Source organism: Odontesthes bonariensis, chromosome 15, assembly GCF_027942865.1.
Source record: "Odontesthes bonariensis isolate fOdoBon6 chromosome 15, fOdoBon6.hap1, whole genome shotgun sequence".
In the NCBI taxonomy this organism is placed as follows: Eukaryota; Metazoa; Chordata; class Actinopteri; order Atheriniformes; family Atherinopsidae; genus Odontesthes; species Odontesthes bonariensis.
Window position 1 is genome coordinate 28,229,833 of NC_134520.1, and position 12,709 is coordinate 28,242,541.

Consider the following 12,709-nt stretch of genomic DNA (forward strand, 5'->3'; position numbering starts at 1 on the left):
ATGGAGAGTAGAAGAGCGGATGGGGACAGAAAGGTTTGGAGGATTTGAGATAAGGGCTGCCTGCATTCTCTTATTACCATAACATTAATGTCTAACTACCCTCAGAATATGTGTGTGTGTGTGTGTGTGTATAGTCTATTTATGAGAGCGTATATGTGGCCATTGTATGTTGGGATGCAAACAGCCAAATCAGAGGTGAGTCAAGGAGGAGAGATAAAAGAAGTGTGGCTATGGTTATGTGTGTGCATGCATCCATAGATGTGTTTTCATCCCCAATGGAAGCCCCATCTAATTGCACTTTAGTTGTGAAGGCACTTAAGGTCCCTGCGTGGTTAGGCTGGAAACCCCAGATCAGTCTTTGTATCTCTCTAAGTGTTCAAAAAAACAACAAAACAGCCTTTTGTCTCATTTAAAATATTTCACTCTAATTAGAGACCAGCATAACAGCCTGACTTTGGCTAAATACTGATAATTATGGCTGGGCTGCTTCCCCTAGTAGAGCTGTGGGTGGTACATTACTGGATGTGAGCAGAGAACTGGGGTTCAGACATCCAACCCTTGTGGACCTCCAACAATAATTAATGTTTCAAAGCTGCCAAAAATGAAAAATGGGGGGATTTGTGGAAACAACGAAAGGCAGAAGGACAGAATGAAGGATGAGGTAGAAGGGGTTAACGGTCCCGTGGGCTGTTTTAATGAGCTGATATCTAAACTGTTGAGAATTAAAAGAGAAAAAAAAAGTGGCTTTGCAATATTTTAGAGCCCCCATGACTTATAAAACTATTCAATATCTGAAATGAAAGCGATCTTCATGAGCAGCACATGCTGCCGCTAAAAGGTCATTTGCACAATCAGCTGATTTCTCAGTTAAGTTGAGCATGACAGTATTAAATATTTTCATAAAATATTATTTTCATTTGAATTAAAGCTAATAGAGTAGATTACCTTTACTAAGCTGGTTTAATTGAAATTGATATACTACAGTGTATAATGTATACGGTCAAATCATGTTTTTTTTTTTTTCTTTCAAAACAGAACATAAAATTGGTGCCAAAATACACAATTTTATTTCATCAATCCGCATCTTATTTACTTCTTCTCTATAAAAAGCAGAGGAATAGGTTAGAAGACTAGATTGATTCCAGTGCCAGCAAACTATATGCTCACAGTGGGAACATCAAATTCACATTTAATGTAGAAACCTTAAAGCTGAGCTTAATATGGGGCTCACATATTGAAAAGACACAAATGTCCACTATTTATATGAGTACATCTTAGATTTAATCAACCAGGTCAAAGAATAAACACTCAAAACCCAATGCACACATGCAACTTGTACAATCTCTAACATACTAAAACATATGGCCAGACACAGAAAATACAGCATACACACACAATGTGCAGTACTTCAGAGGAAAAGCAGAGATGGAGGAGCAAGGAGGGAGAAGCAGGCAGGCAGAAAGCAAAGACAACTCAGTGGGCAGGTTAAGAGTACTCACCGATGGGTATGACTATCCCCAGAACAGCTACTGTGATGTTGTTACCTATGAGGTAGTGATCACTCGCAGCTGAGATGAACCATAAAGGAGAGAAAGAAACAGAAAACAAATCAAAGTAAACAAAAAGTTTTGCATCACACCACCCCCTCCCCAAAAGCCCTGCGAGGGAGAAATAGAGGTTTTCTGCAACAGAAGGGCATCATGCTGGAAAAGCTTATTTGCATAATATAAAGATAGAGAACCCAACTCCAGACTTTTTTTTAACAGCATGTGTAAATGAAGTGTAGATGAATCATACCAGGATGCCATAAAAATGCAATGAGATGCTTTGTAATACAAGAGAAGGCAGATGCAATACAAGAGAGAAATGGATCAGAATTTGTATGAAGATAATTCAAAAACAAATATGGATTTAGGAAGCAATAAGCAATTCGGGCCAGGTTTGACTCATGCTGAGAGTCCCCCAGTGACCTTGAGCATGAACACATCATCTTGTGTTCCAATTCATTCTGTTACTGCTTCATCTCTTCATATTATTTCATGATGCAACACAGCATCAATTTCTTTTAGACATGCTTTGAATTCCACTCCCCTTGAACTCTCACCCCAACAGGTTGGTGTCGAGCTTTGGCATTAACTCTGCTCCCAGCCCTCCTATTAGCAGCAGGCTAGCCATTAACCAAAATGTGATCAGATGGCTAGAATTAAGTCTAGTGAGGAGGATTAACAGGAGAGATCACAGTGCTGGCCCCGCATACCGATTGGCTTATTCTAGGAAAAAGAACGTGAAGTTCTATGCATAGTAAAAAGGCACAGATGGCATGTGATGAATGAGACACACATTATTTCCCCTCAACGCAATCATTTATGAAAGAAACTCACACATGTGCACAGACCAAATGAAAATCTGAGAAAGAAACACATGAGGTGTTGTGGCTTTAGACTGTGCAACAAAGCCTGCGAGTTCTGAGTCAGAGGAAGTGATTTTGGCCTTCTCTTAAAGTATGAGTGAAGTCCAATGTGTCGTAGAACTCAAAAGAACAGATTAATACAATCTTATTAAAGAGGCTGTTTTGAAAGGCAGTCCTGGAGAGCGAATGCAGAGTCAGTGAGAAAGTCTCAATTTCATGAAGACTATTATTGCCGGTGGGATCTCAGTTTCAAAAAGACTTTGCTGTTTTCTGCCTCTGCATAAACTACCAATAGTTATACTGTCACGTTTGGCTTTAAAGTACGACCATCACAATTTGTTTTACCTCTTTGTAAATTAAACAATATGTAACTGTATTATATTAGGCTAATATAGGCCTGGAGCCTATCCCGACTGTCATTGGGCGAGAGGCAGGGCGCACTCTGGAACCCTCTTGCTGTGAGGCGACAGCGCTACCCACCACACAGTGCAGCCCGGATGGTGGATTTGTTTGATAATTATCTACATCAAGAGAGAAGGTAAACATTTTGATGAAAAAGACTGGAACAGCACAGACGCTTCTGAAATTTGGGTATCAGCTGTTGTTTGTCTTTCATGTGTATTCTCTGAAACTCCTGGTTCTTTCTCCCTTCCACCATGCCAGCCCCACCATTACAAACATTTAACAGCTGATCCCAGCAAACTTGACAGTGTGCACTGAGCTGAATATTATAACACATGGCCAATAAGATTGTCGACATATTTTGCTCAATGCCCCATTTTCTCCTGTGTGTTTGCTCCAGCTCTCATCTAGAGCATTTATGGAGTGTAAAGGGAGCTGACAAATTCAAAGGCTACAGGAAACAGGTTGTTGCTGCTTCTTAGTAACTTTGAAAAACCAAAGACCCAAAAGTGATGCAGCCAGCATTCTTTTTTAATATCCAGAAAAACACTTTCACTCCTGTCTACTTTCGATCCTGTTCTCTCTTTATAAATACTGTTTTTCTTCCAAACCACGTCAATTTTTAACTTCCATTGTCATGTTCTTTTTGCTCTTTGCTCACTCCCATCTCTCTTTGACCTCTTTAATGTCTCTAGCTGTACCTTCACATTCAACAATCCCAACAATTTTTCTTCTGAGGCTGTCTCATTCATGTCCTCATCTTCCCAATGTTTTCAATCCTTCCTTTTTATCACCATCTCTTATTTGGGATGAATGAAGTATTGTTAATTTAATTCAATTTCAATCCTTACCCCTAGCCATCTGCACTGCATCAACTCTTGCTTATCTGGTCTCTCAATAAAATGCGGAAAGTCACAAATGAAAAGTCTTCACTGTTAAATCAAGTAATTAAGAGTTCATCCACAGTACAGCAGCTTGTCTTTGTTGAATGCTCTTAACATTTTTATACTTTTTCAATCTCATTCTTTGGAGTGTGTTCGCAGGCAGCTGTTCTTACCCAGCAAGTACTCATGACCTTATTCTAGGAGCTCTTTTTTCTAGTGCTTATTGTTGCTAGGTTACAAAATCAGCCTACAGTCACAGCCCAGATCAGTTGCTTCTTGCCCAGTGTTAATACAGTCACGTGGAAAATAAACCTTTTTTTGTTTTTTAATTGTAAAGGCTCAAGTGTCATAAAAATAGGTAAATACAACCTCAGACAAGCAACAACACAATATATATTAGACAATGTTATTATCTATTTCACAAAAACTTTAAAACTAGAACCAAAAAGCAAAAGCAAGGTGTGAAAAAAGCAAACCATTACAGATTCCCCACCTGGAATTAAGAGGCTGAAGAGTAGTGAGGTGCTGCCAGTGAAATGCACCAATTTTATTTTTTCCATCAGCAAATGTGAGCACCTCTATATGAGTTTTGGCAATACGTTTGCTAGTCTGGAGTATTTAGATGTGTTAACACGATGCTTGGGAGAAAAGACATCAGTGATGGTCTTAAAGAATCAGTTGATGCAGCTCAGTCTGGGAAGGGTTAAAATGTTCTTTTAAACTTAAAAGAATGAATAAAGTTGTTTAACTACAGTTTTTCATCACGGTATCACAGTCTCTCTCCAATCTGAAAAGTGAGAGGCATTTAAATAGAGCTCACGTTCAATTCAAGATGCCTACTTTCAATTAAAATTGTAAATAATCTTCTGAAATGGTGCTCTGACACATGAAGGCAAAAAGCTGCCTTAGCAGTTTGACAGTTACCAAATCATTATGCTGAATAATCTTTGAAACAAAGGGAAGACGGCTTCAAACTACAGCTGAAAGAAAAAAAAGAAAAACACAGAACATTGTACAGAACAGTGGACTGTCAATTTTGCATCTTGTTTCTATTGACTTTTCTTGTCCGCTTGCAAATCTAATTTAATTCTTAGCATGGCTTGGTAAAACATTGATAGTGCTGTTATATTCTGATGTCAGTGCTTGTCTGGGTTGTAAAGTCATATTTTTCATGCGCTCCAGTAAAGCTTGATTGGTGTGAGAACAAAAAGTGCTGCCAGATTTAGAGTGAAACACAGAGGGAGAGAAAGATAGAGAGAAGGACAGAGATAGAGGGAAAGAACGTGAGAGGCTGTCAGAAAGTGAGGGTGAGTGATGAGAGGTGAATGTAGAGAATGGAGAGGACTGTCATTTGTTAGCTCCGACACCTCTGCTAGAAGCTGGTCACAAGGGACAGAGAGCATTGAGATATTCACTAGTGAGTAGGTGTATATGTGTATTGTGTGGATAAGTGAGAAAAAGAGGAGAGGAAGAGGTAGTACAGTAGATAGACAGATGGTCAGAAGGAGAAATGAAGGGGAAGAAACGCCAGAGCAGGGAAGGAAGCTGATGTAAGTATTGGTTTTCAGCTCCCAGCTGTGTTAATAGCAGGTGGTGAGGGTAGCTGGGGATTACACACACTGAACATTCACCTCACACACATTTCTGTGGACAACCCTGCAAACCGTGATACATACCTCTGTGAGAGAGGTTGGCATTGGTCTCTCTTTGAATGCTGTTAGGGGCCACTGGGCCCAGTAAAGGGGTGTGTGTGGATGTAGCCGTCTGACTGGTGCTACTGAGACTGGTTGTCTCTGTGCTCGTGGCATCAGGGGTCCGAGGCTGCTCCGTACTTCTGGAGCTTCTGGATGTCTGAGGAATCGGTTGTGTCGTAACGCCCCGGGTTGTTTGCCTCAGTGTGGTAGCAGGAGAGGTGGTGGTGCTTGTTGTAGTGGTAACAGGGGTGCTCGTTGTTGGAGTGATTGTTGGAGTGGTTGTAGTGGGACTTGTAGTAGTAGTAGTAGTCGTAGTGGTGGTGGTGGTGGTGGTGGTGGGTGGGGCAGCTGTGGTGGTTGTCCTGAGTCGAACTGCACAAAAGAAAAACATAGTTGAAAAATTAGCACTTTTACCTCAAGATGATCTCATAGTTCCCAGCCTCCTTGAGTTTGAATTGGAGTAATTTATTTATTTATTTATTATATATATATATATATATATTTATATTATTTTATTTAATTTTTTGTTTGTTTGTTTGTTTGTTTGTTTACTTTTATCTATTCATCCATTATTTAAAATATCTATTTATTTATTTATTTTGTTATTAATATTATTATTATTTTTTAAAATCATTTTATTATATACTTATTATACACTTATTTATCCAGTGTTTTTCCTCATGGGGATCTTCCACACCGGGGACTATGCCCACTCGGTCTGTGGGGTCATTACTGTGGGGATCGCCCTGGTTCGGGGTGGCTGGGGGATCCTGCACTGCAGCCCTGGCTGTGGTGTGGATGCCGGCCTGTCCTGATCTGGGCGGTTCCCCGTGGTGGCGGCCTCTGTGGTCATTGGTGGGCTGGCTCCCGGTGTGGACAGATCCCCAAGATACCGTTTCCTCACTTCAGCGTAAAGCCAGATTTTAATGTTGATTTTAATGTTGATTGTTGTTGATATTGATGTTGCTGATGTTGGGGGTGGTGGGGGGGTAGTATGTGTGCAGTGTGGTTGTCGGTGTGATGTTGTGTGTGAGTTTATGCATGAATTGATTTGATTATTGATTTTATTATGTAAAGCACTTTGTGCTGCTTTTTTAGTATGAAAGGTGCTTTATAAATAAAGTTTGATTTGATAATAAACTTACAGCAACGTTTATAGTAATTTTGTTATTTTTGGATTCAATAATATGGGTAAAAAGCTAAATATGATAAAAGTATGCTAATCATTTTGCTTCTCCCTGAAATTAACTTACATTATTTTAACATCCCAAACCTTGCCTTTTACCACTTTTGTGCGTGTCAGTTTTTCATATGTGTAAATACATATGTACCACAGACATAACTGTGTTCTTAGACAAGTTTTGGTGTGGGTGGGTGGGTGGGGCTTACACAATAATAACTGTGTTCTTAGACAACCAAATGACTATTTAAGAGGATTTATCTGATAGTCGTCAAAAAATACATTACTTCAGACTGCTCCATCATACTCAAACAAAAGTGAGTAAGAAAAAGAAAGTGAAGAAAATTCTATTTTATTCTATAATACAGGTGAGAGCTCAGCAGAAGTATTTCTGTTACATTAGGAAATCCAAAGGCTGTGTGCGTGCTCAGTGCCCATGTTCCTTCTCTTAGAGGGACTCTGAGTGGTAGCCCACATACTACATCATCATCATCATCTTTCTCCCTTTTCTCTGTGTCAGCTCCTTTTGCCTCACAAACATGAAGTGTGAAAATAGAGGGAGTCTATTAAGGATAACAACCTTACAAATGTTGTGACTCTATCCAGGCAGTGGACTAGCTGAGCTGTGAAATAAGGTCAGCGAAATAATGAAGGTGAGTTGGGGAAGCAGGCGGCATCCCTGACCCACTCGGATAGTGTTAAAGCAAAAAAAGGTTTTATATTGCTTTTGAATACATCACAATCAATGCACATAAATGCACGTTACATTAGCAAGTGCCGACACAGGCACAGGCTGGATTTCCATAAAAGCTTTCATTTTCAGTGGGCAGTTTTATTATGATTTGACAGAAAAATGAATGGGTATAAGTAAAAAAAAGCCTTACTGTATATAAAGGCAGACACATTCCTCAAAAGTAAGAATATATTGGCATATTTGTGTGCTTTGATGTTTAATATATTTAAGGGTTTTCTGAGCATGTTTTACTGGAAGTTTCACAAAGGGTTCTAGTTTATTTCATCAAATAGGTTTGCATTTGTGGACATCAGTCTATGAAATAGATTAGTTTAGATGAAGTAAGAACCATTATACCATGGATGACGATAAAACAAAAACAATTAATTGCATTGAGTATTTTCTATAACCATTCATGTACAGTAAAAGACTGAAAACTCTCAAAATGCTGGGGTGTTCAGAACTGGACAGTTACTTATAGATAACGCATGAATACCTAAGAAAGATATGGACAGTGTTGAGAGAGTGAAACAGCTATTCAGCTTAATATTCGATTGACTCGGCACTCGATCATGTCACTGAGATTACAGTCGGGCGGATCTCATATGACGTTAGCCAGCACATTTCTTTTAATTAGGCGTCTCTTGGGAGCTCGTGTTTCATTGGTTCAGAGTGTTTCTGACTTACCTATAGCACAGCGCCTCATGTCTGGTCCTAGCTCCATCCCATCAGGACAGGCACAGGTATATTTAGGGGAGTGGTCTGTGATCTGAGGAGCCTTCAGACAGAGGTACTCACAGCCCCCGTTGGGTAAACTGCCCATATTGCAGGTGTCAGGGCCTTGGGAGACACAAGAAGAAACACAACAATGATTAAACCATCTTTTGGCAAATTTGAGTTTGTTCATTTTCCTTTTCAAAACATACAACATTTGTGATTAATCTGCTTTGCAATTTCTTATCTCAGATATTGCCATTTAAAACTGTATTGGTAACCACTCTGACCCTTTGGGTTGGGACATTTCTGAATATTTAGTAGTTTCCCTTCATACTTACAGAAAATTGTAGTCCCATCATGGGGACTGACACAACACGCACCATAGACTCTTGACAGGTAAAAGGACAACAATCTTAAGAGCTGAAGTGGATACCAATTTTAAAAACACCAATTTAGAGCAAGGGATGTTAAAGGGATTTAAAATGCTTTTAGTCCAGGATTACTTAGAGAAGTAGACAGAAGCCAACCAGCACAATGTTTTATTCCTGTTAACTGTACTCTTTACGGTGAGTTGCCATAAAAAAAGATTCAGAGCCCTGGTGTGCATTTATTCCACAAACTATTTTCAAGCAAGCTTCTGTGTGCATATTTTTTTTATTTTTTTTTAACTCTGCACACTGAATAAATATTTAAATGTAGTCTCTTAACCTTAGATGCAGATTCATAGGAAAATATTGCTCCTCTTGCCATGTGGGGAAGCACCAGAATTAGGTCAGGTTGCAGTGGATTCTGGCTTCTGATGTGTTATGTCGCTTTGCAAAGTAGCACATTCAAGAAGTCATCAGTCACCAGAAGCAGAATCACTGACTGCACAAATGTATTAATAAGTGGGTAATGCATTGATACTTCTTGTACAATACTGACATACTGTTTGCATAGCAAGTGTGTAGCAGCTGTCCATGACAAACTCTTCAATGCTCCAACTGTCTTTTCTATGACGTTATTTTCCATGTTAATAAATAAAACAAAATGTCTCTCTTAAAAGCAAGTTTTTCATAGGATGCATCTTACTGTAACATTTAAAATACCACACTGAGGAAGGATGGGGCAGAGGGGTGAAATGAAAAAAATGCAAGAGCAGTAAGAGTAAGAGAGAAGTCAGAGCACAGAAATCGAGATAAGGGGAAGAAGTAAAAAACAAATGAGAAGGAAAAAGATTAGCACAGAATGTAAAGGGGACAAAACCAGAAAGGACAGTGACCTCCACACTAAGTTACTTCAATCTTTTTATCCTTGCCTACCTTTAGTCAAAATAAGAACTAAAATGTGGAACCTGAGCTTCAACGCATGGCTGTCTGTCATAAAATTATATATATAAAAATGTATTATACAGAAAGGACACAATAAAGAGAGTATCAGATTCTACGCTCCATTGAGGAAATGTATCCAAAGGAAAAAAAAAAGAAAAGGTGAACAGATTGTGAAACACAACTTTTAGATACATTTGTATCTAAAATGTGTGTATGTGTAACGTAGCAAATAAAAAGAAGTGGGCATTTCTGCCAATTTTGAAGACATTACGTCAAGGCATTAAAGAGATATCACATTCGTGAGAATGGGACAAAAAGACAAACAAGAAACAGAATGCCTGGAGCAACAACTGCTGCTAGCGCAGGCGTATCAAGATTTTATGAAAAGTAAGAGAGAAAAAGATCATTTATGAAAGATAGGATATATTGCTTCAGTCAAAATATCTTTTAATGAAAAATATCAGTCAAGATATCTTTTTATGAAAAATATCAGTGATCAGTGCTACAAATATCTTGACGGGACAAGTTAATTCATTTAGCCTAGGCCTGCCCGTGTCATGTCGTGCTTTTGTTGGCATTTTGGAGGTAACGTGTTCAATTCTGTGATATCTTTTTGAACAGAACTCTTGATTTATTAATGAGAGAATGCAATTAGCTCCCAACTGGCACACTGGCTGCTTTGAGCACACAGCGAGGAGAGAAAACAAAGTGTGAAAACACAGACACACAAACAAATCGGCGGCACACATTGTCAAACACCACGGTGCACACCACAGCGGCATTAACTAGCACCCACACACACCTTGGGAATGCGTCTGCCCTGTGAAAGATAATGAACATATCAGTTGACATTCCCAGCACACGCATCAATCTAATCGCACTCATCCGGTTATTTGTTCACTTTTTCAAAGTGGTTTCTCTCGTGTACATGCGGATAATTCAAGGTTTTATTTGTAGGGCTAAAAGTATTCTTTTGTTGTTTGACCAATTATTCTGACCAACACCGTGCAAACACTAACAAGAGTCCCGTCATCTGTGGCTTTTCATCAGATATAGTGTGCTTTGTGTTTGATGACACCATTCACGGAATAACTGAATTATGATTATAGAAAAAGTCCTAGCAGATTTTCTTTGCATTGTTTCTGCATATCTTACCTTTAGGCTGCCTCTGTTCATGAAACACCACCAAGTCCAGAGGATTGTTAAGGTTCTGTGCGACCTTTGCCACATCGTGTCCTGTCAGTCGGTTTGCACTGTATATCGCTTCATCCTCCAAGTCTGTCCAATATATGCGATCCTGTGTATAAAAGAGTTAAAGTAAAAAAAAACAATTAAAAGATAAATGTAAAATCAAATAAAAGCATTACTCACTTCTTGCCATTACAGACTTCCAGTAAGTATGCGTAACCTTAAAAAGCTTCTGTCAAGTGCTTATTTATGCTCCGTTACATGGACAACTTTTAGTGACAGTCAGGATTAATTTCTACCAGCTGTCCTAAAATATCTTCAGCTGACAGCTGTGTGGGTGCAGAAGTAAGAAGCTGTGCGTTATGGAATTAGAGCACTGTCATCGCAGAACTTAACAGGAATCCTTAATACAAATGATGATGGCAAAATAGAGAGCAGCCTGTGGACACAGATCCCAAATGAAGAGGTGGTGGTTGTGAAAGGAGAAACATCTTTCAAAGAATGCTAGCCCCTTGTCCATTTTCTTCTGTTGAAAACTGTGCATCAAGAATTTTATCAAAGAGCTTAAAATCATTGCAAAATCATCTAAAATTATATCTACAGGTAAACGCTATATATATTTTTTTATTATTACTTGGTTAGGTGAAAGTGGAAGTCTAAATTAGTTTTTTCAGTAACAAAATGCGTACCAGTATATATTTTTACTCAAGTTTAATTTACTTTAGTTGATTTTAAGGAGCTTCTCCAGTTTCCTCCACAGGAATAGGTACATTTGATTTTTTTTTTTACTTTAAATTGAGGGTATATAAGAAGTTATTTTATTTAACGGCTATCTTCCAAACTTTAATATAGTTGTGTTAGGTTTAAAGCAAGTTTGAAAAGATTTAAGTTCCGTTTTCATTCATAATGTATCCCATCCTTTGACATGCTTAATATCATATGCTCACAATATTGTTTGTCAGAATTTAGTAGGCTACTGTTCCTTCCATTTTGAGAAATCACAATAGGATTTAAACATTTCTTTGGTGAAACAATTGGCTAACCAACCTCAATACTATACCAAATTTAAACTTATCAAAAGTGAAAGTACTGTTAGTTGCAATCTATACGGTACTGTGCAAAAGTCTTGAGGCACCCCTCATTTTCTTATATTTTGCTTCCAAGGAGCCTGACTTTCTTGCAAACTTGAGCAATATGTCTCCAGGCTCTCTGAATGTCTGGCTGCTGGCTGCTTTCTAACTCATTTTTAGCCCAGCACTTGTACCTGATCATTTTAAAAGAACGTGTTTTTAAAAAAATTCTTTATTGTTTGGTTTGTTTATTGAGGTAACTTTGACCCATGAATCATTAAGACATTCAGCATTTGACTGAAGGGAGAGAACCAGTGTTGCATCTACACATAAAAGACAACTTTCTGGCAATATATGAAGCAATAAGGGGTGGCTCAAGACTTCTGCGCAGAACTATTTATATTTTATCAGAAAGAAGAGGCCTGTGAAGGTGGTCCAAACAACTTGCTTTTCTGGCACTTAGGAAATTAGAAAAGCTGGTTGTTCTCTTACACGTGGGGGAAAAAAACCCAAGAAGTACCAAATCTATAGATTGTACCGTGAACAAATAGTTTTAGTTGTCATGGTCACAATCTGCCATTGGACAAAGAGCCATGATATTCATGATTACTACTGGTCCTGTAAGTCAGTAACCTTTACTGTTTCTGTGTTGTAAAAGATAAACACATACACACGAAATGAATAAAAAAAAAGAAGAGATTGCACAACTCCCCAAATATAAAACGGAAGGCCTAACATGCAAAATTATTCTCAACTTATTTTTTTATTTCTCCATTTATTTGTATCTGTATCACCTCCTCATAATTCTCTTTAGTAATACTACAGAATAAAAGGATTCTTCACAACACAAGAGGTCATCATATTTGGTTTCCACAGCAACCCCAGTCTGCTCACTACGCAGGAACACAGCAGCAAATAAAACAAAGCAAAATAAACGAAAAAAAAACAAAAAAAACAAAACAAAAAAAAACAGTAAATGAAAAGAAAAGCACAGATTGTAGAATAACAGGCAGGTTAGAAACAGGAAACCTGCTATAAGTCAGAATCATTTCATTGGACAGAGGCTTTGTTTTATGCTCTTTCTGCGGGCGTGGAAAAGGGGTCCAACCACAGTTTTGTAA

At 38.4% G+C, this 12,709-nt stretch overlaps 1 protein-coding gene across 4 annotated transcripts in view; it reads right to left on the reverse strand.

Moving 5' to 3' along the window:
• lrp8 (low density lipoprotein receptor-related protein 8, apolipoprotein e receptor) overlaps positions 1 to 12,709 on the reverse strand; it is a 153,363-nt gene that overhangs the window by 3,548 nt on the left and 137,106 nt on the right. For all 4 annotated transcript variants that reach the window (XM_075485847.1, XM_075485845.1, XM_075485846.1 and 1 more), the window contains exons 14-17: positions 10,486 to 10,627; positions 7,991 to 8,143; positions 5,373 to 5,762; positions 1,500 to 1,568 (exon numbers count right to left, since the gene is read on the reverse strand). In XM_075485847.1, coding sequence (XP_075341962.1) covers positions 1,500 to 1,568; positions 5,373 to 5,762; positions 7,991 to 8,143; positions 10,486 to 10,627 — 754 coding nt within the window. The remainder of the gene's footprint in view (positions 1 to 1,499; positions 1,569 to 5,372; positions 5,763 to 7,990; positions 8,144 to 10,485; positions 10,628 to 12,709) is intronic.